At 55.2% G+C, this 27,553-nt stretch overlaps 2 protein-coding genes and 1 long non-coding RNA gene across 3 annotated transcripts in view; 2 read left to right on the forward strand and 1 right to left on the reverse strand.

Annotated features, from left to right (window-relative positions):
• XRN2 (5'-3' exoribonuclease 2) overlaps positions 1–8,538 on the forward strand; it is a 37,975-nt gene extending 29,437 nt beyond the window's left edge. Inside the window, exons 29-30 of the mRNA XM_032683155.1 lie at positions 4,216–4,354; positions 7,708–8,538. Coding sequence (XP_032539046.1) covers positions 4,216–4,354; positions 7,708–7,770 — 202 coding nt within the window. The 3' untranslated portion in view covers positions 7,771–8,538. The remainder of the gene's footprint in view (positions 1–4,215; positions 4,355–7,707) is intronic.
• Positions 8,539–10,299: 1,761 nt separating this feature from the next.
• Positions 10,300–12,196, reverse strand: NKX2-4 (NK2 homeobox 4). The gene is made up of 3 exons (XM_032682987.1): positions 11,786–12,196; positions 11,016–11,665; positions 10,300–10,474 (listed from the first exon to the last, which is right to left on the reverse strand). Exons 1-2 carry the CDS (start codon positions 12,150–12,152, stop codon positions 11,019–11,021), a joined length of 1,014 nt encoding a protein of 337 aa, XP_032538878.1. The 5' UTR covers positions 12,153–12,196; the 3' UTR covers positions 10,300–10,474; positions 11,016–11,018.
• A 187-nt stretch (positions 12,197–12,383) lies between these two features.
• Positions 12,384–27,475, forward strand: LOC116784941. Its single transcript, XR_004356309.1, has 2 exons — positions 12,384–12,468; positions 26,781–27,475. It is a non-coding gene; the product is annotated as an uncharacterized LOC116784941 (long non-coding RNA).
• Positions 27,476–27,553: the final 78 nt, after the last annotated feature.

The following is a 27,553-nucleotide window of genomic DNA, read 5'->3' on the forward strand; positions in this document are numbered from 1 at the left end:
ATGTGGAATATTGTGAGGCAAGGTTTGTTTATAATGCAAGCTTCAATATTGCTTGGGCCATGGGAGTTGCTGCTCCCACACCCTAATTAAATCCAACGTATACAGGACTATTTACTGAAGGATTGCTGCAGGTTTGTCACTTGTCCTTGCCTTTTCTTTGTTGCACCTTGGATGGTTTATGAAAATCTGTGACTTGCCAGCTCTGAGGATCAGTACTTTTGCCATGTTCCCGGAAGGTTTGGGTTTTGGGAAGCAGATCAAACCTGCTGATGTTGAGGGAGCTGCTGTACAAAGACAAGCACGGAGACTTAAGCAGAAGGTTAAACACAGGGAGACTTGGTGCAGGAAATAGTGTCTGGACCTGTTGAATTGACCCCTGCAAGGGATTTTGGGTTTCCCAGTTCATTCCCTGGGAGCTGCTGGTTTCCCAAACCGCCTCCCCCCCGGGGCTGTTCCAGCTTGCTGCTGTGCCTTCAGGTGCTCCAGGAGCAACAAGGTGCCAGGGGAGAGAGCAGCCAGGGATTTCTGTCCTCTGTCACCTCTGTTCCCAGGAATAAAGTAAGTGAGGGGGAGGCCAGCCCTGCTGCAGCCTGCTCAGACAGAGAGGGTTGGCAGGAGGCTGCCATGTCCTTGATTTCTGACACGAGCCAGGAGCCCTGTCCCTGCTACCTGGAAAACTTGGAGCCTTCGTGCTGTTCCAGGGATGGAGTGTTGCAGGGGGGCTAAAGCAGCTCTTGCTTCCCAGGCCTGGGGGGAATAAAAACCAGGAGTGTAAAGCTGCTTCTCCATAGTCCAGCGGGTCCTGCCTCCTATGTAGGATCTCTAACTCTTAAATCCAGTGCTGCAGTGCTGCCTGGCTGAGGGACATTTCCTGGCTGAGGGAGATGGAGCAAAACCATTTGCTTGACCTGCTCACAGAAGAGATTTCCCAGGAGTCTGAGCTTGGAACACGGGGATGTTTGACAGTGTAATGTCTCCTGAGGCTGTCTTTGAGCTGTCCTGGCTGAATATCTTTCAGCTGAATCATGAGTTGGGGTAACTCTGGAGAGTGATTTGAATAATTCTGCCAGTGTGAGCTCCTGGGATGTTTCAAGTGGCACAGTCCCTTTTTGGTTGCAGCTTTTGCTGTGTGCAAATCTCCACCCTCACCAATTAATAGATCCACTGGATGAACACAAAGTCAAGTGCTGTGAGTCCTGTAATTTCCATATTTCTGTTTACAAGGTGAAAATCTAATTTATTTTTTTAATAGTTCTGTGAATTAAGAACAAGCTTTAGGATCAGAAAATGCATTGCAGCCTTTTTTCCAGGTTTATCCTCTAGAATCCATAGTAGTTCTGACTGAAAATCACCAATTTCACTGTTTCAGATGGCCTTGAGCAAAAATGCCCCAACAACATCATGTAAATATTGTTGTGTTTAATTTGTTAAATTCCCAACTTTTCACTAAACATCACATAAAAATAACAAGTTTAAACTCTGTGCCAAGTACATATTAATGACAAATGAAATTTGTGTCAAACTCTCCCATTCCAGGCATGGAGCAAGTGCTGGCCTGTGACCCTCAGTTGTATTTGTCACCAGCACTTGTTACAGAGACAGAATGGTTGTTAATGAAAGCCCAAGAGCTGGGGCTGTGTAGGTATTTCCCAGTAGTTTTCCTTAAGGCTGAGCAGTGTATTCATCCTGGAGAGTCTGCTGTTTTCTAGGAATCATGGTGGGGGGGAAAAGTTAGTACTCAAAATACTTAATCCAAAGGAATAAGTATGAACTAAGTTCATCCTAACTTAGAATACTGACTTTGAGTGTTTAGTCACTGAAAGTGTGACTTGCTATGAACTTTAACTACATCATTGCTCCTTCTGAGGGAGGATTTGGGTGACATTGTGCATTCCTGGAGTGAAAAGCACAGCACACAGCTCAGTATCACCACTTACCATTCGTGCATGTCCATTTTTAGTCCGTGTATTCCACGTCATGTTCACCAACTGCGTATTTATCCAGCAGGACTCATATTTTTCTAAACAGGAATCAAGTTATTTGATTCTGGAGATGACAGGTGTTCCTTATGCTTTCCTAAAATCCAGGCAGGTCTTACTCTGACCAGGTGGAGCAACTGTCTTTGTAGGCTTTAGTGTGAAACCAAAAGCAGTTTGCATCCAAAACCACACCACTGTCACATCCAAAATGCCTGTTTTCATCCATTTAGTCTTGTCTCTACCTGTCTTGATTCCAACTTTGCCTCTGCTCCAGCTGGTGGAATGTGTGTTTAAAGTCCTTCCCCTCCCAAAACTCCTCAGTTCTCACAGCTCCCTTTGCCTGGTGTTGTGCAGCTGGCTGTGACTCCTGCCTGGCCAGGACAATCACAGCTCCTCCCCGAGCTCCAGGGTTGTCTGGGAGCCTGGCTGCCTCTGGAAAGGGTCTCCAGGGTGGAAATTCAGCACATCTGGACAGAGGCTCTTGGGAGAGACAAGGAGTGATGTGCAGTGAAGGAGATAAACCAGCAGTGCTCCTGCTCCCTGCAGTCCCCATCCCAGCAGGTAAATCTGAGATGCAGTGCTATGCTCCCTGCAGTCCCCATCCCAGCAGGTAAATCTGAGATGCAGTGCTATGCTCCCTGCAGTCCCCATCCCAGCAGGTAAATCTGGGATGCAGTGCTATGCTCCCTGCAGTCCCTATCCCAGCAGGTAAATCTGGGATGCAGTGCTGGCCCCATCCCAGGTAAATCTGGGATGCAGTGCTGTGCTCCCTGCAGTCCCTATCCCAGCAGGTAAATCTGGGATGCAGTGCTGTGCTCCCTGCAGTCCCCATCCCAGCAGGTAAATCTGGGATGCAGTGCTATGCTCCCTGCTGGCCCCATCCCAGCAGGTAAATCTGGGGTGCAGTGCTGTGCTCCCTGCAGTCCCCATCCCAGCAGGTAAATCTGGGATGCAGTGCTATGCTCCCTGCAGTCCCTATCCCAGCAGGTAAATCTGGGATGCAGTGCTGTGCTCCCTGCAGTCCCTATCCCAGCAGGTAAATCTGGGATGCAGTGCTGGCCCCATCCCAGCAGGTAAATCTGGGGTGCAGTGCTGTGCTCCCTGCAGTCCCCATCCCAGCAGGTAAATCTGGGATTATGGAGGCCCTGTCTCTGCTGTCCCCATCTCCCACCAGCCCTGCCTCTGCCGACTCCCTCATCAAGGGGGGTCAGGGAAGATGAACTATCCCCACTATCCCTGTTTTCCCTTTGCAAGATGATACTGTCCTGCAGAACCCCTGCATTCTGTGAGGGGTTGTCCCTCCCTCACCCGTGCTCAGCTTTAACGACCAGATCGTGCCCAAAGCATTTTTATTTTTTTTTTAAATATTTTTAATCAAACGGTATTCGACGTGTTATACCTGTTGCTTTGTAATTGTAATGCCAGAATAGGCACTCGAAGGCAATGAAAACATTTCTTGCTGTTGGCAATCTGGCATGGCAAACTGGGTTATAATGGACGTGGGGTCTGCGTTCCCATCTAAACTGTACACCAAATGTCAGTCAGCCCGTGCCAATTAGTGCTTATGTTGCTAGGTCACCGTGGTCAATTGAAAACAGCATCAATAGAACTTGAAAAGGTTTCTTCCCGATCAGACCTCCTGACATATTGAGCAGAATAATGGATGGGAAAAAGCAGCCAAGGCCCCTAGCCTAGATTCCGAATACTCGCCGTAAGAATTCATTTGCAACCTGCAATTAACTGGGAAGAATGGGCTCCCAGAAGGAGTCTGGGCGCTCAGAGAAGAAAGCCCCCGGCTCCCGTGTGGCACATGTTTACTCCTGGGACGGTGGGGAACCCTTGGCTGAGCTTTGAACTGAGCTTTGAGCTGGGCTTTGAGCTGGGCTTTGAGCCGGGCTCGGGAGCAGCGCGGGGGAGTCGGCAGATCTGCCCCCGGAATAGAGGGTGGACAGGAACCTCCCAGGGAATTGGAAAAACCTCTGGATCTGCTGCTCGTGGCAGCACCTGGTTGTGCAGCTTCAAGCTGTGATGAAGGAAACCATGAGCAAAGGTGGCCTTCAGGGAAATTTGGGGAGATATCCCCCCCTCCCTGGTCTCTCTCTAGCGCCTGGCCCCCCCCAGTCCCGCTGCAGGCACGGCTGGAGGGGACCCTGTTCAGCTCCGAGACAAACCCGCTTTTGGGGGACGTGTTGTGGGACTCTCTGGGTTCACACTGCAGTGTCTCCTCCTTCCACAGAAGTGCTGGAGCTGCTCCTCTCCTTGCCTGGAACCGCATGCTGCAGTCCCCCAACCAGTTCCAGCCGGCGCAGTACCAGGGGATGGGACCCATGGGATACCCCCAGAGACCCGAGGACCGCATGGACAGGGGCAGACAGGTAGGAACACCCTCTGTCCTCCTCCCCTCCAGGGCTTCCTTCTGGCATGGCTGTGGGCAGGGAGCGTGGTGTGGGAGGGCATTCCAGAGCTGGTTTTTGTGTGTTACTGTGTCCCCACTGAGAGCAGGGGCAGGTGACTTCCCAGCCTTGTCCTCCCCTGGCACGAGGTCTGTACCAGGACTGCACCACCACCCTGTTCATTAGCACAGCTCACTCTTCCTGCAGCCTGAGCAAACATCACCTGAAGGCGAGTGTTCCAACCTCTCCTGTGAGGGAATCCACGGCTACACCTTTTGGGGTCAGAAGGGTTTCTCCCCGGCATGTTTTAAATGTGGATTCTTACGACTTCCTGTATTTTTGCTCTCAAGTGTTTATTGGGTTTCTCTTAGCTGAAAAACTACTTAATGCAAATGTAGCCCCAGGAATAAACATGTCTGGGGAAGGACATGTGAAAATAGCTCCGGGTGGTTACATGGAAACAAGGGAACATGATGGGAGAACCTCATCCAAAATTACAGGTGACTCTGTCAGCAGTTCATGAAAATGCCACGGATTGAAAATGCTGCTTGAAAATAGCAGGTGACTTTGCTTAGGGAATTTTGGGAGGGGGGGTTGTTCCCAGTAAAATGTGACCTGTTATATACTCTTGTTCCAGATCTCTGAGCATTTCCAGTGCTATATGCTGATTTAAAATAGATTTCAGGTATCTAGGTTAAACTCTTGGTTCTGTTGCTGCTTGGGGAAGTCAGAACTGTGGGAAGGTTACTGCTCAGTGCTGGGGAGGAGGAGGGCTCAGCTGCTGGGTGACAGCACAGTTGCCCAATATTTTACCTGGAAACCAAGGCACAAACTGTTGGAAACGTGCCTTCTCCTGGAACCTGGCTCAGCTCAAGACAAGTCACTTTTTAGTCACTCCTAGATTTTTTTTTTTCCCCTCCTCTCAGCCTGCCCACCTCCCCAGTGCAGAGACACTTGTGTTACCTGGCACAGCAGCAGCACAGGGGAGGCAGTACCAGTACAAATCCTGCCAGCACTGGATTTAACTGGCAACAGAACTCACCAGCATGGGTGATGGTCATTCTGAGCTTACTGGGGAAGTGTAGTGGGGCTTGAACCTTTGCCCAACTAGGCCCCAGTGGTGTTTGTATTTTAAATGTGGATGAGGTGTATTAGTAGGATCAGTTTTCAAAAGTCTTTCATTTTGGGTTGCACAGGTTTACCCAAAACACCAGAGCCAGAGGAAAAAATGCCTGATTGCAGTAATCCATAACAGGGGCTGCTGGGATGATGGAGAGAAATCAGTGGAGGATCTTTGTGCCAGTGGAGCCTGGGCAGTGTTTAATTGGGCAGGGGAATAGACCCCTGAGCAAATGTGCCTGCCTGCACACTCTGCCCTGCCCTCTGTCCTGGGCAGCGTGGGGGGCTGTGCTTGCTAAAGGAGTCTGTGCTCCAGGTAGTTCATTCCCAACCTTAAATCTCAGTGCCCAGCAGCCACAGCTGGAGTCACGAGGGTGAGCAGGAGTAGCCTTCCAGAAGGGTTGGGAAGGGCATCCCTGGTTAGTTCCCTCTTGGGAAGCTGTCTCAGAGCCTCGTGGCACCCACAGCCTGAATCATACTGTGGTCTTGTCCAAACCAGAATTCCCCTGGCACTGGCACAGACCCATCTGCTGGTGCAGGAGGTGTTAGAACCAGGTGGTGACAACCCTTTTATTTATACCCACACATAGTGGGTGTTGAGGACAAATCTTTCAGCTCCAGTAATTTTACTTCCTTAAAAATTCCCGTTGCAGTGTGTTGCTTTCCAACTGTTTTTTATCTCCCCTTGGATTTTTGTTGCCTTTTGTTGTTGTTGTTGTTATTTTTAAATGAACTTTCCAATGTCATTATTTCCTCGGGGCTGGAGCGAAATGAGAAGGTACCTGAAAGGCTTTCGGGTGCCAACCCAATCATTGAATCCGGCCTTGCTGCCTGCAAATTTCAAAGCGTTAAAGCCTTGAAAAGGGATTCAAGTGGAAGTGGTGACACGTAGCAGCATAAATAATTATCTTTGGGCCCTTTCACCTCTGAATTCTTTTTTTACAGCGTACAGAACGCGGCCTGAAGAGGTTAATAAACGCGCTGCTGCGGAGTGCTTACAAAATTAATGCAGCTGCCATGGATCCGGGGGGCTCCCTGGGAGAGTGGGGCTTTGGGGCCTTCCAGCTCTCCCAGAAAACGAAAGAATAAACTTGGTGGTGCTGTGCAGGTGTTGGGCATTTCTATTCCAGCCTGTGGCCGCACACAACGGAGCGCCTGGATCGGCGTCGCGCGCGGCTCTCCCGGGCCTCGGCATTGTCCCTCTGCACGGGGATTGCTGCTGGCTTTCAAGGATTTTTTTTTATTTTTTTTTCCAAGGGATGTAACCAACCTGTTTCCTTTTTTAATTGCCTGCAATCAAACCTGGGAAGGAACCGCCAAGGTTCCCTCCCCGTGCAGGCTGCAGGGAGCCTCCCGGCAGGTTGGGTCGCCGGCCCCGCGGTTCCCGGGGATGTCTCGGCTGCCGTGGGCTGGGGTAAAGATGGATTTCTCTTTGGAAGAGAGGACAGGCAGCCCCTCTTCCCCTCCCCACCAAAAACACCCCAAGTAAGGGGCGAACAAAGCCTGTCAGTGGTGTTGGTGCACCGTATTTAGTTTACTTTCTGGTCTCTGCAGTATGTCAGGTTTGGAAATTATTTAAGATGCTTCCCGGCGATTCTGTGAAATTTTCCAGTGGATTTTTCGCTTGATAGTTGATGTCTTAAATGCCTAAATTTAAGTGCAAAAATAAATCTCATTTGGAGTGATTTCCAGAGTGGGATTTAGGTCTCTTTGGCCTACTATTAAAGTGTGAATGAATCTGGAAAATGCTGCTTCTGTAAAAATTACATTTTTCCATTTTTTTTCCTTAAAATACTTCCATACACATAAGTATTTTAAGGAAAAAAAAAAAAGAAGCTGTGTTTGTCTGCCCTGAGTGTGAGATACCCCACCTGCTGCTCTCTGCCTGGGGCTCTAAAAGCAAAGCACACCCAGAGGTGTCACTGCTGGGAAGTCCCTTGGCTCTGGGTGGATTTGCTTCCCGTAGTGAAGCCATGGCCAGTGCTGTGCTTGCAGCCCCGCTCCCCTCCGGGGGTTCAGCCCTGCCTGTGTTTCCTGGGAGAGCTGTTGGATGTCCAGCCCTGTAACCGTGGTGGAGGGGGTTCGGTACCTCTCTGTGCAGGGGATGTGGAGGGTGCATTGTTCCAGTCCCGAGTGGCGCCTCGAGCTCTCCCAACTTGTTTACTTGTGCTGTTAATCCAAAAAATAAATGCTTGCTTTTGTTTGTTTGCTTGCAGGCGTATGGCCCCGGGAGGCCCTACCCGCTCCCTCCTCCCGCAGGAAGGTACAGCTGGAATTAGCTCCTGGCTTCTATTTTTTTTTCTTATTAAATATAGGAAACGTCCGGATTTTTTTTTTTTTTTTTTTTTTCTTTTTGTTCTTTCTGTTATTTTGTGGGGGAGAGGGAGGGGGGAAAAAAAAAAAAAAGAAATCGATGAAACTGTTAAGCACCATCCCTGTAGTTTTTAAACTTGTTTAAAATGTGCACATTTCTTATGGACCTGGTGCTGATGAATTTTTGGGAGGGGGGCCGCGTGGCCGGGAAGCGGCGGGTTGTGGAGCAGCCCGGGAGCCGCTGGAGGAGGTGGGGGTGCTGCGCTGTCTTCCTTACGTATCCGAGCTGTGCCCCTCGCTCCGGACTCCAAACACCCCCTGCTCCACTCACGAGAGCCTGAAAACAGCTGGGGAGTTTTAAAGAATGCCCAGAAGTGGGATTTGATGGACTCCCGGGGCGCAGCCGGCGGCGCTGGAACACGCGGCCCTCGCCAGTCCCGGTCGGATGTTGGTCGGATGTTCCTTCAGTGTCTCGCAGAGGGGCGGATTTTTTTGGGGACTTGGAAGTAAAACATTTCGACTTTTGCGACGCCTGCCCGTTTCTGGCTTGGTTACTGGGGGCACAACCGAGCAGGGGAGGTGGATTTGTCTGTTTGATACCTAATTTAAAATAGCCGCGGAAGGGCAGAGATTCCGTTCGTTTTTAGCACCTCTTTCTAGGGATTTTTCTGTGTGAGTGTACCAAATCGGTAAATATTTTTATTTGCTTTATAAAGTGGCTTTTGAAATTCTGAGCAGCAGCGTGTGCTTCATTTTCAACCCCCTCCAGGCCCTGTTTTTATCTTTTACTTGCGCGCCCGCGTTTATGTTGAATTCTTGGAAAATAGTTCTTCCCCGCCTCTATGTTAGCATTGAAAATATTTGTTTAAGCAACAAAACAAACAAACAAAACAAAAAAAAATGAGGAGAGCATCCAGTTCAGCTTTCCCTTTGGATTTTTTTTTCCCTTAGATTCATGTACTGTGTAAACCAGTAAACTTCCCAGCCCTGCTCTGGCCCCTGATGCCCCAGTGCTCGGTTGCTCCTTCCTTCCAGGGCGCAGGTGTTAATCACCAGCAACCAGGGAAAAGCCCAGACAGACCCGGGTGTAACCTTGGGAGGAAGGAATCATCAAACTGGATTCATTATTTTCAAGTGACTGAGGGTGGAGCAGAATCCTTCATTGTCACGCAGCGTTCCGGGAGCCGGGAACGGCCTTCTCCCTGGGATGGGAAAAGATTTGGGGCTCAAAAAAAAAAAAAAAGTCGTTTTGCTTTTTGAGCGGGTCAAAACCAGCAGCGAGGGTGAGTTTTTGTGGGAGTGGGGTGGAGGAAGGAGCGGGGTGGGTCGGCCACATGCCCAAGGTGGGATGAACCCGGAATGCCCTCCTGGGCCCTGGGAGCGATGCCTGGAGCAGTGTGCTCTCCCAGAGGCTTGGGTTCCTGGGATCCATGGCCCAGGGGTGGGATGCAGGGCCTGACCGTGGAGCATCCCCCGTCCTCGGACTCTGCTGTGGCTGCCTCTGCACCCCAGCTGCTGGTGGCTTTGGGGGTCACCCTGGGACAGCATCCCTGTGGAGCTCCTGAAGCTGCTCTACCTAGAGAGAGAATTTTTTTTTTCCAAGCTGGAGCTGAGCCTGGCACATCCCCTTGGATTTGACAGAATTGGAGGGGGAAATCACTCACACCCCAGATGCTCTGTGCTGTCCCCCGTGGGAGCCAGTGGGAAGAAGCACTCCCCTGTGGAAAGGGAGGGAGCCTTGGTTGTCCCCATGTGGCACCTGCCATGAGGGGAAGGGGTGTCCCTGCGGTTCCCCGCCCGGGAGAACGCCCCACTTCCCCTCCCGGCTCCCGCATGGGCCTCGGGAAGGGGTCCGGGAGCCGGCCCGTGGTCTGGCAGAGGCTGAAATCCCTGTTTTCCACCCCAGAATCGTTCCCTCACAGCACAACCGGGAGCGGCGCGGGCTCTGGCACTGCCCGGGGCTGGGGAGCCCCTGCCCGGGCCGGGGCCAGCGGGTCCCCCGAGGATGGGGGAGCGGGGCAGGGGGTGTGCGGAATTAAATCCTTGGAGACTGAGAGGGAGGCGGAAGGAAGGGGCTTTTGGTGCTGTCCATCAGCCCGTACACCGGGAACGAAGCAGCCGACTCGTGAGAACAAGGCTTCCTTTTATTGTTAAAAATAAAATAAAATTAAAATTAAAAATAAAAGAAAGAAAAAAAATCGCCGGAAACTCCCGAGAAGTGTTTCCCGACGCGCGGGGTCTCCCCGGGAAGAGGCGCGGGGATAAAACCCCGCTGTGCCGTGGAGCATCCTCCGGCCCGGCGGCCCCGGCGCTGCGGGGCCCGATCCCCGCCCTCCATCCCGGCGGGAAGCGGGGTCCAGCCCCGGGAATCCCCGGGCTCTCCGTCATCTCCGCGGGTCTCTGAGCTCGCCGGGAGCGGAGCGAAGGGCCGGCGGCTGTGGCGGTTCCGCGGGACGCGCGCCCCGTCCACGCGCGGTCATTCATTTACTGAGCGGTATTTAACAACAACAACGAGAAAAACGGTTTTTTCCCCTTAAATCTGAGCGCCGGCGTTCCAGGACTCTTCTGCCACGGCTCCCGCCGCCGCCGCCTCTCGAGTCGCGACTCAATTTACCTCCGATCGGGACAAGAGCGGAATCGCACTTCGGGGGCACCCCCGCGAAATTAATTCTGCCGAGATAAGTTGCACTTCAGAAGGTTTATTGTGGCGCTCAGCGGGGCTGTGACGAGACACGCCGGGGCTCCGGGGGCCCCGGGGCTGCCGCAGGAGAGCGGGGCCGGGCCGGGAGCGGAGCCCCGCGGTCCCCCGGCTCCCCCCGCCCCGTCAGGGGCGCTCCCGGGCGGGATGCGGCGGCACGGGCGGGACGCGGATCCAGGACCACGCGTGCACACAGACCCTCCACGCACACACGTGCACACGCACACCCTCCGCGCACTCACACGTTCACACACACGCGCGCGGGGAGCGCCGCGGTCACGCCCGCAGCCCACGCGGGGACGCGCACTCGGCCCCGCCGCGGGGCTGCCGTCGGGGCCGTTTATCCAAAAAACCGGAGAGGCCTTAAAAAAAAACAGAAGGAAGGACGGGAAGGGGCCGGCGGGAGGGGAGCGCGGGGGCCCACGGGCGTCCGTCGGGGTCCCCGCAGGCGCTGGGCCGGCGGGTCCGGTCTCGGAGGGCCGGGGGGTCGCGGGGGGGACACACGGGACACACCGATTACCACGTCCTGCCGTAGAGCAGGTTGGGGCTGACCATGCCGCCGTTGTAGTCGGCGCCGGCCGAGTCCAGGGGGGCGAGGGGGGGCACGGGGCCGTGCAGCGCCGGCGGGCTGGGCGACAGCTCCTCCAGGTCGGCCGCCTGCCCCAGCGAGCCGGGGTGCGGGTGCGCGGGGGGGGCGGCGGGGGCGGCGGCGGGGGGCGCGGGGGCGGCCTGCCCGGGGCCCGGGGTGCCGCTGCCGGGCGGCGGGCAGGGTTTGCCGTCCTTCACCAGCACCGGCACGGCCACGCGGCGCGGCGAGGGCTGCTGGCAGAGGCCGCCGCCGTCGGGGTGCAACTGCTGGGCGGCCGCCTTGTCCTTGGCCTGGCGCTTCATCTTGTAGCGATGGTTCTGGAACCAGATCTTCACCTGGGTCGGGGTGAGGTGGATCAGGCTGGCCAGGTGCTCGCGCTCCGGCGCCGACAGGTACTTCTGCTGCTTGAAGCGCCGCTCCAGCTCGTAGACCTGCGCCTGGGAGAAGAGCACCCTCCTCTTCCTCCGCGGGGCCGCGTGGAGCGGCACGATGGCCTTGGCGCCCTCGGCGATGCCGCTCAGGCCGCCCATCCCGGCCACGTTCATCCCGGCCGACGGGCCCATGAACCTGGAGACTGAGCGGGAGAGGCGGCTCAGCGCCGGCGGCCGCCCCGTCGGGGCCGCGGCTTCCCCCGCCCGCCCCCCGCCGCCGCCGCCGCCGCCCCCCCCCCGCGCCGCCCCGCGCCCGCACTTACTGCTGGAGTAGCGGGGGTCGCCGCCGGCCCCGTACCAGCCGCCGCCCGCCGCCGCGCCGCCCCGCATCCCCTCGGGGTAGGCGGGCAGCTCGCCCACGTTGCCCAGCCCGCCGTTGCAGTAGCCCCCGACGGCGCCGTGCGGGAACTGCGAGACGCCGTGGGGCATGTGGTAGGCGGCCGCCCCCGCGGGGACGTGCTGCGGGACGGCGGCGGCCGCGGGGGGCACGGGCGCCTGGCGGTAGGGCCCGAGGGGCGCGCCCAGCCCGCCCGCCCCGTCCATGCCGCCGAACTTCTTGTAGCTCTCCTCCATCGGGCTCAGGATGTCGGTGACCGAGAAGGGCGTCGTGTGCTTGGGGCTCAGCGACATGGCGCGGCGGGGCGGGACGCGACGGGGCGGGCCTGGCCGGGCCGGGCGCTGCCGCCGGCACCGGCGAGCCGTCCGCGGCGGCCACCAGCCCCGGGCGCCGGTAGCTCGCCGGTTCTTTTAGCCCGGAGCCGGGTTTACGCCAGACGCGGGGGGGCGGAGCGGCGGCGGGCGGCCCCGGCCCCTCCCCGCCTCCCGCCGCCCCCCGGCCCCGGCCCCCTCCTCCCGGCCATTGTCCTGCGCCCGCCCGACGGCTCTTAAGCCCGGCCGCCCCGGGGCAGCGCCGGAGCGGCTCCGAGCGGCCCCGCCGCCCTCGCCCGTAAGTACCCGCCCGTTCCCGCGGCCCCTCGTCCCGACCCCGTCCCGCGGTGCGCGGCGACCCCCGGGCAAACCGCGCCGGGGCAGCGCGACGGCCGCGGCCCCGACGGCAGGAGCCGGGACACCCTCTCCCCTCTTCCCGGGCCGGTGCCCCGGGGGTGCGCGGCTCCCGCCCGGCCCCCGTCTCTCGGAAGCGCTGCCTCGGGGTGCGCAGCCGGCGGGGACCCCCGCGGCGCCGGGGCCTCTTTAGGGCTGGCGCTTCGTTTGCATCTGTGGTTTGGGGTTTTTTATCGGTCGTTGTTCGTTCGTTCGTTGGTTTTGCGACAACGAAACGCTCCCCCGGGTCAGCCCGAGCCCGCGGGATGGGGCCGGGCCGGGTGCGGGACGCGACCCTCCCGCCCCGGGGGGCGGCTGCGGGGGCTCCCGCGGCGGGACCCCGCGCCCGTCGGGGGGCAGCGACTGTGGGGGCTCCTGCCCGTCCCCGCCGCTCCCGGCGGGCAGGGGAGGCTGAGGGGTGTCTCTGACGGGCTGAGAGGACGCGGCGCAACCAGACTCGGAGGCCAAACCTTCCCCTGGCCTCCCGGTCCGGGCACCGCCGCGACGGGGCGGCCCGAGCCCCGCGGGTCCGTGCGCGGGCAGATGCGCCGTGTGCGCGCTCCCGCCGCCCCCGGACCGGGAGGGGGGATCGCGGGGCTGCGCTTTATCGGCAAATGGATCAAACTCGGTGTGTGCCAGCAGCAGCACCTGCACCTCCTCCCGGGGGGGGTACTCGCTCCCGGACTGATCCTGGGGTTTGTCCCTCCAGCCACCTCCCTCGTCCCCCTGAGCGAGAGGCTGAGCCCCGTTTGGGAGGTAGGGCTATCCCACACCTCCCGACCGGACCCTTCCCTTCCCCTCTCAAACCCGACCCTTTCCCTGATCCCTCTGGAGGCAAAGCACCTGCAGATCTGGCGTGATTATTAAAAATGAAAGACAGAAGATCAGAGCGAGGACAGCTCTGCTTCTTGAAGTTTGTGCTCCTCCCTCAGACCCTGAGACCGATCCCGGTGAGGGGAAGGAGTTGAACACGTCCCCAGTCTCCATGTGCTGCTGTCCAAATCCCCTGCTCCTCCCGCCAGTTTTATTCAGCTGCAATTTTCCCAGAGTTCGGGCAGAATTCCTGGCACCTACATCCTTTTTCCCTGAGCCCGTTTTCCCATTACCTGCTTAAAAAATAATAATTTAAAAATGTAACCCCCTCGACGTTGCTGTGGGAGCAGCGCAGGGGCTGCTGCCACCCCTGCCCCGGAGGTGACCCACTGATGGGCACCCGCGGGGAGGGGACACAGCTCTGGCTGCTGTCCCTGGGGTTGGGGCCCATGGCAGAGCCCCCAGTGCCCACCAGCCCGGGCACTTCTGTCACCAGCTGCTCTCTGAGCTGCTGAAAAGTGTCTGAGCCCAGCTCTTACTTCCCCAGAGTCTTCCTCGGAAGGCTGATGGTTGTACTCCCATTTTATTTCTTTTTTTTTTTTTTTTCTTTTCCCTGGAGTTTTCTGTCCCTTTTAGAGTGGGTCTCCTCCTGGGTGGAACTCACACTCCAGGAAGGAGCTGCTGAAATCTCCATCCTCCCCGGGCACAGCGGTGCCCTGTTGTTTGTCAGGGCAGGTGGCATTGCCCCCCAGATGGGGATCAGGCCTGAGCCCCCCTGGCCTGGCAGGAGGAGAGGGGGGACCCCACTCAGCCCTGCAGGGAGAGAGCCCTGGGATCAACCTGCAGCTTGGCAAACCAGGGACCCTGGAGCACCCCCAGCCCTGAGCAGCTGAGACCCCCGGGAGCTGGATGGGTGGGTGGGTGGACGGACGGATGGACGGATGGATGCAGAAGCTGAAGAAGCAGAATGTGGTGTCCCTGCTTCTCTCTGGGAGGAGGGAGGCTGCTCCTGGCGGTGTAGGGATGATTCCCTGCGAGCCACTGGGGCAGGGAGGAAGTTTAGGATCCCACCGTGGCCTCAGTGCTGCTCTGGTGACAAACCAGATGGAAATAAGGCAGAAAGCTGAGTGGGACTGGCCCCGTTTGCATCAGACTGGCCCCGTAACCTGGGATTTGGGGATCTGGCACGGGCGAGGTGGCTCGTGAGGGCTCAGGTGGTGGGCACGGTGCCAGTACCTGCGGCCTCTGCTTTTGGAACTGGGGACCTTGTGCACAGGAGTGAAATCCAAGGGCCTGCCCTGGGACAGCAGCCCAGGAAGGGGGAACCGGCGGGAAAAGGACCCTGCCCGCGATGACCAAACTCCCGTGAGTGCAGCTGGGATGAGGAGCCATGCAGGATGTCCACAGGGACGGGGCTGTGGCACTGAGCCCCCAGGACACTCCTCACTCCCATCCCGGGGGCAGAGGCCGCTCATCCCCCTCAGGGGGCCCAAGGGGAAGCACAACCCGGGGGGAGCTGGTAGAAGTGCAGCCAACGAAACCCCTCACTGCTGGTTTGCACTGAAAATAACCCGGAATTTTTCCCACATCACTAATATGGTGTTCTGGATAAAAAGTGTCACAGTGCAGTGAAGGCTTTCACCCCTTCCCAAACTTCCCTGGGATGGAGCTTTTTGGCAGGGTCGGGGGCAAACACTTGGTCCTCGCTGGAGAGACGGACTGAGCAGGTTTTTCCTTTTCCTGTTTGGCTGTGGCAGAAACCCAAGGAACTCCTTTGTTCCAGTTCAACTTCAGGGACTGGGTTTTCTGAGGGAAAGATGTTCCATTTCCTTAGGAGCGTGTGTGTAAAGAAAACCCCACCGACGTGGCAAACGCCCCGCAAGAAAACCCCAACCTTAAAATCCTCCTCGCTTACACAATGTATGTTTTTTGTTACCTGGAGGTGCCACACAAATCTGGACCACATCCTTCCCTATCCTGGGAAGATCAAACTGTGGATTCCAAGCTGAGCAGTTTAAAAGCAAATTTAAAAACAAACAAACAAACAAACAAAAAGTAGGAAATGCAAGGAGGCTGTCAGCAACAGGAAAGCAACCACCAAGGAGCCAAACTATCGGGTTTTATTTTTGTGAGTGATGTTTTTCCCTGCTCCCTGATTACCCCCGTTCCGCGGAAGGTCGCTCGGATTCCAGGCTGCCGAGTGCAGATGTTATTTCAGAGCCCGGCTCGTCTCCCTGATAATAATGACATATTTGGGCTCATTTCCACACGTTAAGTTGTTCCTGCTATTTGAGCCCGTGCCTGTCGCGGCGAAGGTGTTGACCTTGGAGAGAGGCACAATTGACACGGAGATGGAGGCTGATTTTTGGCGGGGCGTTTTTCAATAATCCAGTATAAATGCTAATTTATTTCCACGGCAGCTCCCACCAAAAGCGATGGTTTCTCCCAAATAATCAGCGCCAGCCTCTCCCCGCGCTGTGATGGCAGCCGAGGGCAGTTTTGCCTTGATTCGGCTCTTACCGATAATTTGCAGAGATTAAAAGGGTCTTGGAAACGGAGGCTTAAGGAATTGCTTTCTGAAGGCGTCGCGAGACTGGAAAAGGAACCCGGGGGTTCCAGCCCACTCTAAAATCATTATTTCCACGCAAAGCCCGGAATTAGGAGTCTGGAGTGTCACTAAACGGGCTGCTCGCAGGGAAGGGACGGTGCTACCGCGGCGCGGGGACAGCTCCGCTCCCGCCGCGGCGCCGGCCGGGCCTCCTGCAGGGCTGCCTCTCCCTTTCCGGGGGAGTCAAGCACCTCACAAGTAGCTGTGCGCAGGAATTGTTGCTCCCGGGGTGGGTGCTTGCGGCAGGAATGCCCGGCAGGAATGCCCGGCAGGAATGCCCGGCAGTGCCACCGCAGGGCACGGCCGCACCAGGAGATCTTGTTGCGGGTTTGGAGGGTCACTCACACCAAGGCCAGGCTTAGGGGGATGTTGTTCTCCCTGCACCCGACATCTGTCCAGCCCTAGGGTTCCCTCCCCCGTGCCCCTCTTTGTGCCATGACAGTTATTACCAGGCAGCGTGTTCCCTTGTCCTGTAGTTTTTCCCTTTTGGGATAAAACCCCCACAATAAATGTATTGGTATTCTCAAATCCTTCCCTGAAAGTCCTGCTTGCCAAATGGACTTTTATCCCTTGGGGCTCTTTCCCTGAAGAGCCCTTCTGGCCCTTTTCCCAGCACCCTCAGCAGGCAGGATGCAAATGTTTTGCGTTAGGCTGAAATCACCCCCCAGTCCCCTGGTTATTCCTCCCACCACTTTGCAGAGCAAGGACACGTTCCTCCGACTGGCTGTGCCTGTCCCCTCCTCCTGGCAGCCTGGGGCAGTACCCCACCACCACCACAGGGGTGGGTCTGGCTGTGTCTGGGAAGGTCCATCCCTGAAAAGCTCGGGCACCAAATGCTCCCTCTGGGCTCGGGTGGCAGCTCCTGCAGCCGAGGGAGGACAAGCCAGCTTTCCTCCTGCCTGCAGGAGGGGACGTTTCCAGCTGCTGAGATCCCAGGTAAATGCCCTGTGTCCTCAGATCCGGCTGGGAAAAGTCTCTGGCAAGAGAAAGGTGTGTGGATGGGAACAGGGCAGACTCTGGTGTGGGCAGCGCTGCTCCTGCTGCTCACGTGAAATGTCCCGGGCCTGCTTCTACCTACTGATGCAACAGAAAGTGTTCCAGGGCTGCATGGAGTATTTAGTTAGTCACTCCTAGCTAACTGGGAGGTAGTTTCTGCAAGGCCATCAGGCACTTCAGGCTGGCACCTCGTGCTGCTGGACCACTCCAATGCCCCCAGAGCATCCTTGTGCTCGGCAGTGGGATATTGATCTCCTGTGCCCTGCTGGTGCCTGTCAGCAGGGCTGGCAAACACCACACAGGTGCCCTTTAAATCTGATTTACGTACCCAGGGAAGCTGCAGTGAAACATCTTGTGGCTCTTGGTCTGTGGGACAGCCTGGTATGGAGGTGATCAGGATCCCCAAGAACCGAGTGCTGAACGGCCGGAGCTGGGAATGACAGGGCAGGGCAAGGCTGAGTCAGCAGGAGCCGGTTACACTGGATTTGTGAAGGATGTGAACCCAAAGAAGATGAGTTCTGCTCTCAAATGGGCGCATGGTGGTGGGAGGTGTGTCCCAGGTTCCCTCCACAGAAACCCCCACTACTGTAGCCACCTCCACCTGGATCCAAAGCAGCTGCACAGGGAAATCCCCTTTGGGCTGTGTGAGGCTGTAGCAGGACGAGTGCCTCGCTGATGCCTTCCCAGCTTTGGGAATAGGCTGCTGCATCCCGAGGAGTGGTGTTCCCAGGCTCAGCTCCGTGCTGTGTGGTACCTTCACGTCTGTTGAGCAAAACTGAGCCATTATTTTGGGGCTCTCACCTGCAGGAGTCAGCACTTCGGGGGAAAAACCCCTGGAAATGTCACATTGCTGGAGTGCTGGAACACGCCACGCTTGGAAAACCAGCAGAGCAGAAGGAAAGAGAAGTTTCCTACCTGAACAAAGCACCCAGGCAGATGTTTAAGAGGTGCTGGCCTCTTCCAGATGGTGTTAATAAAAGATTTCATCGGGTTAAAAAATAGGAAAGTTAAGTTAAGGACCTTCTCCTCCATGCTGGGTGCTTTCTCCTCCTCAAGGCCGTCCTTTTTTTTCCCCAGCCCGGGTTCCTGCTCCGGCTCATTGTTCCCTTGCCGTGCTGCTGTGCCGTGCAGGCTCTGACCCGGCGGTGTCACAGCCTTCCCCCGAGCTGTTTGTCACCATGGAGTTGTCTCTGCGAGGCAATGGTGGCATTTAAATCACACAAGCCACCCCTGGAAGGCAGCACTGCCCTCCCTAACTGGCAGAGCCGAGCGGGCGGCACCAGTGCCCGGGGTGCTCCCGGAGGGACGCCTGGCAGAGTGGCTTTGCTCCTCTCTTTGCTCTTTTGCCCTGAAGATCCCCTGCAGGTGGCCGGGGAAGGGAGTGGAGCTGAGGGAGCCGGGTGTGGGAAGAGACACGGACGCCTGTAAGTCCCCCCTTCTTATTTCCTCGCAGGAGTCTGCCCTGCTCCGGAGCCCTTGGGCTGTTCGGGGAGGGAATCGTGCCTGAGCCCTGGGGTTATTTATTTTTAGGGCAGGAACGGTGCCTGGGCTGTTCCATCGTGCTGTGCAGGCTCACGAGGGCAGGGTGGAGGTGTCCCATGCAGAGCTGCCCCGGGCAGGGCTCCAGGTATGGGGGATACACTCCCCAGTGCCCAGAGGGCACATCTGCTCAGGGGCAAGGGGAGGGCTGAGAGTCTTCTCAGGGGCGTTTTGGGGGTTTTGCACTTGCCGAGAGGCAATCTTGGTGAGTTTTGATTTATTTTTACATTTGTGTTGCATGTCTGATGCTGGGTTTGCCTCGGGTCTAGTCCCCCCTCTGCCTGCCTTGATCCCTGGGGAAGCTGGTAACTCCCCGTGCTGCTGAGCTCCTTTTCCATCTCTGGGACAGAATTGCTGCCCGTGGGAGGTGTGGGACACCTTCAGGTCCGTGTGCCAAGCGTCCCCCTGCCCTCACATCCCCCCCCTGCAGGGTGGGAGCTGTGGGAGAGGGGCTGGGACCTGGCTGATGGTCACTGCTGGGGTGGTGCTCGTTCCTTGGACACCTCCAGGGGTGGGCACTCCACCACCTCCCTGGGCAGCCCCTTCCAGTGCCTGACCACCCCTTCCACGGAGAAATTCCTCCTGCTGCCCAAGCTGCCCCAGGGAATGCCCCCCACTCCCCGGGCAGGAGCTGGTGTGAGCTGGTGTGGAGGTCCCGTGGCTCGGATATTTATGGCACCTTTTCTGTGTTCATTCCAGCATTAAACTGCTAATTAATTATGACATTTGTGCTACTTCATTTTTCACTGTGAATCCGCAGAACCTGGCAGGCAGTTAATTAGCTCTCTCTATGCAAAGGATACTAAGGGAAAAAATAATTGCTTGAGGAATCATCACGGCGTTCTTTCAGAAAGGTCTTACCTACGGGCTGGCTTAGAGCTTGCAGGATTTGCACTTTGAAAGATGCCTCTGTCAAAGGCCAATCCTTTGGAAGAGAGATTTGAAGGAAAAGGTTATCTCGGAGATGTGGCTCGGTGGGTGTTATTTAGTGGTTGTAAGTCCAAGGGAAATCAATTATCTAAACAACTCCCGTTCTGGAATGGATTTCTTTATTCTTCTCTAAATATGTACTCATCTTTGTGTGCCTATTGATGTGTGCAGCCAGCAAACCCGAGACCGTGGCAGCAGCTCTGTCCTCCCTGGACTTCTCTCAGCTCCTGCCTGGGGAGGGTGAGGGGCTTCCCCAGCCTTTTGTCTATTTAAAAACGCAGTTTATATTGAAAAAGGAGTTGGGGGTGGGGGGAGAGGAATGGAAGCCTCCAGTTTTATACACCCAACTTCTCCTCCCAAATATGTGTGGATTCCAGGGATACACCAGCCTGTCAGGCCCCTCGAGGGACTCGGTGGCACCACTGAAAGTGCTCTTGGGGTGGTGCTTGTGGTGCCTCCTTCCTGTGGGGTTGCTTGGTCTTCAGTTCTTGCTGCTTTTGGGGGGCATTTGCACCCAAAAAAACCCCAAACCCTCAGAGGGTTTGGCAGCACATCCACCTGGAGCTGCTGTTTGGAGAAGATGATCTTTCAGGTCCCTTCAGGTCCCTTCAAACCCAAACCATTCCATGATTCTATCACAGATTTTCCATCCCCACCGTCGCTCCAGGCATCGCTCTTCCCGTTTCCTGGCTCCTGTACCAAGGACAGGCCCGTGACCACCGTGGGCTCCTCGGGATAAGGAGCAGGGTTTTTTATTTTGGGACGACAAAGGCAACGAGGAAAACGGAATAATGAAAATGGTATTTGTGCCTACAGGGATAAACAGGCATTTTCTTAACCAGATTGGAACCTCCAGCAGGTCTCTCGCCCTCCGCTCCCCCCGCCAGAAACTTGTTTTATTAGCAGGTAGTTCCACGTTGAGGTTGCCACAGGAGCATTACAGTAATGGAGTTGACATCTATATAATGGAGTTGACATTTTATTCAAAAGGGAAAAGAAAAAGCCTTAACAAACAGGGCTTCCCTCCCCCCCCCCTTCCTTTGGTTCTGTATTTCGCTGTCATTGATCGCGTCGAGCCACAAACTTCGAACAGCCGCCCGTGCTGGCAATTTAATAAAATTTCATACAACAGGAGGTGCTTCAGGAATGCTGGTGGGATAATCAGCCCGCTGCAAACTTGAACTTTGCTGAGAAATCAAGGCAATAGCTTTGTTCAGCAGCGAATCACAGCGATTTGAACCGGTTCTTGCCAGCGAGCTCGTGGCCACTCTTCCACGCTGCATTCCAGCTCGGGCTCAATGCTTCCAGCCAGGAGGCTGGGACAGGGCTGCCTTCCTCAGCCAGCACTAGCTGGGGAAGCTGGGACAAGCTGTGTGTTGGGTTGGCATCGAATTGGGCTGGGTTGGAAGGGAAATCTTTCCCATGGCAGATTCATCAGAGCAGGTTTAGGACAGGAGGGACAAACCAGCCCGTCTGGGCCTGTGAAGGTGAAAGAAGGTGCCAGAGCATGATGCCAACTGGACTGTGGGAAAAAAAAGATGGGAAATGGAAGCACCAAAGCATCCTCAGTCTATAAGGCATCCGTAGCCATTCCTCAGTGTGGAAAATGAGCCGTTTGGGGGTTGCAGCTCTGGTTTGGGTGAGCAGGCAATGGGAGTGACCTGCAGTTCTCCTCTCTGTTGGCACTGCCCTGCTTGTCGGGTATTCTGGGCACAGCAAAAGGATCACTCAGGAAAAACACGAGCTCTCTCCCAAAACACTTTGGGAAAGTAATATCTTTTTAATGAACTAAAGTTAAAAGTCCCTTGGCGGGTCTGCTCTTCCCCCTGGTCTGTAATTTAAGTCACACATCTCTCTGTTTCCCTCCTGACGACTCGGCTGCTGCAGCCCATTGACATTTGTGTTTCTGATGTAATAATCAAATGCTAAAACACAGAGATTACATTTGGATCAACACATTTGGTTCTTAAACCCTGAAAGTAATTATCTTTTCTCATCTACAACGAATGGAAATGTTATTCTATTAACCATTAAGCAGCTCTATTGCCTCCTGAACACCGGCCGGTGGCACCGCTGGGGATCCCACCCGCTGCCTCCATAGGCTTTAACCTCGCAGGTTTTCCCACAGCTGGAAACTTTCTGGGGGGCTGTGGGCGATCCTGGCTTGGGAACTGATGGCCTGGATGGACATCTGCTTGAGATGACGGCGAAATCCCTTTGGTTTCACCTGGGAAAGGGCCTCGAAGGAAAGCACCTTGCTGGAGCCTGAGCTGGCGGGTGCTGCCTGGCTCTCAGGGCTCGGGGTTCTCCACGGGCATCCCTGTGGAGCAGGGCTGGGATCAAGGCCCCCTGAGGATCCTGCGGAGCACACTGGATGTGAGGAAATGGTGTGAGTCGACAGAGGAGTCAATAAGGGTGCGAGTCTGAAGTGGAACTTAAGCTCACGGCTGAAAACACTTTGAAAAGCACTGGCCACAATTAAGCACTTAATCAGGAGAGAGCTGCAATTTTCTGAGGCTCCGAGGACAGAAATCACAAAGTACAGATCCAGAGATAGGAAGGAAAATGTCTCTTTGGCAATTAAGACCCGTGCTGCTCAGGGGCTGGAAATGGTGTCGCTGAGTGACTTTTTGTTGCACGGTTGATACACTGAATTATCACAAACGTGAGCCGTTGTGCCTGAACTGCCACTCGAGGAGTGAAACTGCCCCTCCCGTGCAATCGCTGCTCTGCGAGCCGGCTCCTGCTTTCCCTTCTTTAAAATAACAGTGTAAATTGTCTCCTTCTCCTCCCCCAGGAAATGAGGTGCTGGCCGAAGGACCTCTGCAAGCATTCCAAGGGTAAGAGGCTTCCCAGGCAGAGTTCTGGCCGCACACAGATGCAACCCCCCCCCCGGAGAGGAGATGCAAAGGCCCCGAGGAAGGTGCTACTCCCACAGGACGTCCTGGGGTACCAGCCCCCGCGTTTTGGGGCTGGTTCCTCCTCTGTGCTTCCCCCGCGGGTGGATGTGGGTGGGCGTGGGTCGATGCTCTTCCTCCTCCGTCTTTTCCCTGCCGGGGGAGCTGTTCTGTGCCGGAACTGCCGCAGCCCCAGCTCTGTGTGTGAGTGTCTCTGCCCTCACCCTCTGCAACCCCAGCCTGTCCCCAGCAGACCCGCGGGCAGTGCTCGGTGCTGTGCCTGCTGCTCTCCCCACTCGCTGCACACGCGATTCCAGACGACGTTGTCGAGGTTCCTTGTCGATATTTTACTTTTTATTAGAACCGTGGCTTGTCAGAACTCCTTGTTGCTTCTCCAGATGCCAATAAACACGAAGCCAATCTCCACCAGCGTGGCTCATCTTCCTTAGAGGACCTGATTCAGTGTCTCCCGGAGTCAATGTGAGTCTTTCCACTCTTTCCAGTGGGTGTCAAGTCCAGCTCTTGTTTCGGCTGAGATGGCAGGCGCCGGCTCTGAATGGGCTTTGAGTGCTGTACACGGAGCACGAGGGGATCCTTGTTCATCTCAAGTCCCCCGAGAGCTCTCTTAGCAGCGAGGGTGAACTCATCCCAAATAAATTCAGATGAAACCCTCGTATCGCACCGCGTTATACTTTGGGTTTGAAGGGGCGCAGACAAAACCTGGATTACTGTGACTGCAATTGCCTCTGAGAGCTCTGTGGGTTTGTGCAGGCAGTTTAGGAGGTGGAGAAGGCTGGAGTGGTGTGTATGGTTTCTTAAAGGCTGAGAATATCGATAAACTTCGTGGTAAACCGGGTGGTTGAAATATTTTTAGTTCCTCCACCGTGGTGTTCGTTCCCAGAGGTCCACAGAGCAGCACTAACACAGCCAGTGGAGCAGCTAAGGGTGGCTTTTATCCTCTGCTGACTAACACGCTGCAGCCAGATGGAATGGAATAAATCTCTTCTTACACACAGCCAAGCCAAAACAAATATTATGCAGTGATTAAGTGGCAACCCAAACAGAAGCAGGCGTCCTGTGGGCTGAAACAGGAAATCTTGGGTTACAAAACTCAAGATATGTGAATTTAATTTGATTATATATTTGATGGCTATCTGGAGTGGCCCATGAATAATTGATGAAAACTAGAAAAGCTGCTGTTTACCTTTAAAATCAAGCTGAAGAAAGTAGGAGCTGAGTGTTTAGGAGCATAATTGCTGCTTGTATGGGTCACGTGAGAGGTCCCCGCTGTCCCTGGTGGTGACCAGCAGCGGGAGCTGATGGAGGGGCAAACGTGGAATTCTCCCTATCTGGCTGCACTAGTGATTTAATATCAATTAAGCGAGGAGGAGGAGCAGCAAAGTTCTTCAGCTCCTCTGGGGCTGAGCTGGAGCAGGAACCTCCTGAAACCTGTTTTCTGCCTTCACCTGGTGCAGAGTGTGAGCAGAACCTGACACTGGGACTAAACTTGAGGTTGGAAAAGACCCCCAAGATCACCAAGTCCAACTCCTCGTGCTCTGCAGCTCCAAGTGTCTCTCCGGAAGATGCAACGACCTGAACTTTGCTGGCGGTGCCACTGAAACCCGGGTCCTTCCCACTTCATTCCAGCTGGCAGAGGGCAGCCCTGGGTTAGATTTTAGGAGGAGATTCTCGGCTGTGGGGCTGGTGAGGCACTGGCACAGGTTGTCCAGGTGCTCCACATCCTCACTCACCACGGGGGGGGGGCTGCAATGCCTGGGGTTACCTGGCAGAGAGTCCTCCTTGCTGCTGCATGGAGATAAAGGTAGAAGAGGGAGGACGGGAAACACTCTTAAAGCAAAATTATCATAAAACTTGGATTTATTCTGAGCGTTGGAAGGAGAAAACAGCCCAAGGCAGGAGGGGAGGGAGAAAGCTTTGGTTGCTTCAGGAAGCCGAGGGGAGTTGTGCAGAGCGTTGCTCCAGAGCTGTGACCTGTGCAGGCGTGTGGAGAAGGGAATGAGCTGCTCTCAGCTGAGTGTTAAACCCCACAGGCTCTCATGGAGACATTCCAGCACCCACACACCCGAGATCTGACCTCAGCTGCATCCCAGGGAGGCGTGAGCAGGGGGGGAACAAAAGCCCGTCTTTAGAATATTTTAAACTCCATAACCCAGATGCAAAGCGCAGGTAGAAATGAAACAGCAGCCCGAGGATCTCAGAAACCAAACAAATGGACTAGATGTGGGAAAACAGCCTGGCCTTGTTCACTGCTTTGCTCCAGCCAAAGGAGGACGGAGGTTAGCAGTGATTACTCTTGGGTTCCTATTTGGATACTTCCACAATGGCATAACAGCCAAACGGAAAGTCTGGACTAATTTAGGCTTTCTTTTATGAGAGTGGCAAAAAAAATTATTGTGTGTTAGGCCAGATGGCTTAAAACAGGCCACAGAGTTGATTTATTCCTTTACAGATGCTGGGGTAGCCAGGAAAAAAAAAAAACCAACAAAATATTTTCAAAGTTTTCCAAAAGCAAAAGCATTCTTTAATGAGGTTAACTGGTGTCTCTGGGCTCTGGTGGGGTCTGCTGTTTAATCATCAGGTTTTTATTATTTACAGGTTGCAAACACAGAAGCACTTGGCTCAAGAAGAAGGGAGAAGAAGAAAAAAATGATCCTGAATGTCCTGGACTGAAATAAGGCAAAATTACTTTCAGTATTACCATTTCTCTGTCTTTTTAATCCATCCTGTAATCCATCTGCCTTCACTGATTTATTTTCCCCAAGACTTTGTATCAGAAGGGGGGTTGTAGCTCCTGTGTTTGGGCAGTGCCCAGCACAGGATGCCCCAGGAGGGGGTGGGGTACAGAATGAGTGATCATTCCTCCTTCTCTTCTCCTTCCCTCCTCACCCCCGTCAGCTCGATTTGCTCTGTGTTGGCTCTGGCTTGAGTTTTATTTTTGCCTCGTTCAGAAACACTTCCCTTAAGAGAACCAAAACACAAAACGCTGGGGATGCTTCCATTGCCTTTTTCCCCCCATAACATGGAGTTTTAAGTGGCCTCACTCGAGAGGGACCAATCAAGTCCCCGCCTGAGAACCTCAGCAAACAGCTGCCACCCCAAGTCACCATTAATGACAACACTGAATCCTCCTTTGTCGTGGGTTTTCATCCAGCTGTTCCCTAACTCTGAGAGGGACCATCAAAGGCAAGTTCTGTGTTTATCCATCACTTACAAAGCGTCCTCCATAAGCCACGAGCGAGTTTTTCTTTTGCCCTTCAAAGCCTTTGTCTCTGGAAATCGGTGGTGAGGACTGCACGGGCTGGAATCCATCCTGGCTGCAATGCTGCTGTGGCAGGAGATGGATGAGGTGCCTGGCACTGCCAGCACCCCTGTCCTGCCTTTCCTGGTGTGTGTGTAAATCCCTGGATCTCTCCCACACGAGCACACGCGGATCCAGCTGTCAGTGCTCAGGATGGATGGGGCCAAGGATCCCTGAGGGTGGAGTGGGTGGCAATGGGGGCACCCACCACCCCCTCGGCTGCCTGGGGGGCTGAGGATGCAGTTTTGAGGGAGATGCTGGAGGGGTGGGCACCTCCAGCAGGAGTGTGTGGTGTGCTGGGGCGGTGTCCCCTCGGGCTGGGCTGCTCTGAGCTCACCAGCCATTCCCTTCCCTTCCTCACCCATCAGCGTGGTGGGCACAGGTGTGATGGGCAGCCACTGCCTCTCTCCACCTGGGAGAAAGGCAGTGTGGGAATTCCAACCCCCCTTGGACACCCGTGGTGCGTGCTGAGCTCTGCGGACACCTCGGCAAAGGTGACACCCCGTTTCACCCCTGGGGCAGGGCGAGGCTGAGGGAGGAGCCACTTGTTTGGGATAAAACGAGTCTCCTGGGATCACCCCACGAGCTGTGCCTTACACCTGGCTCGGTTCTCAGGGCCACTGTGGGATTTTGAGAATATACCTGGGCAAGGAACCTCGAGGGTTGCTCCTCTGAAAGCACAGGTTTCAGGCTGATTCCTGCCACGTTCTCTGAGTTAATCACGTTCCTGCTCCTCTGTAGGCTGTGGAAGGAAAGCTGCAGCACAGACTGGACTTCCTGAACCACTGGAGCGATTGTGGAAGCGTAAAGGGGAGGAGGAGGAATAAGCAAACCCGTCAGCCACACATGGCATGAGCTGTTCCTGCAGCAGGGAGCCCCCCCTGCCCCAACCCCACGGCTCTGCCTGGAGGGGGCTGCCCCAAACAGGGCTGGCAACTTGCTTTACCCTGGCAGACGTGGTGCCAAACCCTCCCCTGTGGTGTGGCAGGGGACAGGGACAGGACTGATATGAGAATATGAAGGATTTAAGGCCGCTTTTATAAAAAAACATATTGAGGCCGAATCACCTGGTCTGATCTTCAGTAAAGAATCATGTGTGGTTTTATCTTTTTCAGGAGCCAGTGACTTTCAAGCTTTTATGGGACAACTTTAACTGAAGAGGGGGGAAATAACGTCTGAGTAAGAAAACAGCTGAGAAGCTTCATGACTGGGGAAGACTTCCAGGGATTTATTTTTAAAATCCTGAACAACTGGACATGAACTATTTTCCTTCAGACACCTCTTTCCAGCAAGATATTTGTGGCACATCCCATGGGCTGGGGGGGAGAGAACTGCTCCATCCCTGCACATCAGAAGACACAGTCACTTTTTAAAACCATTTGGGTTTTGTTGGTTTTTTTTTTTCCCCTGAAATAGTTGAAATAGTTGAGCCTGTTCAGCCAGACCCAGGCTGAGGCAGCGACAGCGTGATTTGACACAATTTATTCTGAGCAAGCTTTGCTTGCAGTTTTTATCTCACGGATAACTTTCTCCCTGAAATGGTGCTAAATCCCATGAAAAGCAGCAGATCCCTATGCAGGATCAAGGGACTCTGTTTGTTTAAGTGAATCTGTAACAATTCCAGGCAGGTTTGTCTGAGCTCTTGGCTTTTTACAGCAGCCCTTGGATGTTTTCTGTTGAGAGCGTGGACGTGATTCCTCGCGGTTAAATCCCAAATATGTAAGCGGAACAAGGGACCATCACACACCCCCCCACTCCAGCTGCTCAAACCTTTGTATGGATCAATAAAATATGTTAAGACAGAGTCTGATTTTTGTGGCTGGTGAGACTTGTGGAGCCCGTGGGAGGGATGGATGCTGCACCCAAACTATAACCCACTCTGAAGGCT

This window comes from Chiroxiphia lanceolata, chromosome 3 (assembly GCF_009829145.1).
Source record: "Chiroxiphia lanceolata isolate bChiLan1 chromosome 3, bChiLan1.pri, whole genome shotgun sequence".
Classification (NCBI taxonomy): Eukaryota; Metazoa; Chordata; class Aves; order Passeriformes; family Pipridae; genus Chiroxiphia; species Chiroxiphia lanceolata.

What these genes read in the sequence shown, in the direction of transcription:
- NKX2-4 (XM_032682987.1), bottom strand. Translation starts at nt 12,152, where the DNA reads ATGTCGCTGAGCCCCAAGCACACGACGCCCTTCTCGGTCACCGACATC. An exon ending in CGACCCCCGCTACTCCAGCA is followed by an intron (nt 11,666 to 11,785) that starts GTAAGTGCGGGC and finishes TCTCCCGCTCAG; the next exon opens with TCTCCAGGTTCATGGGCCCG.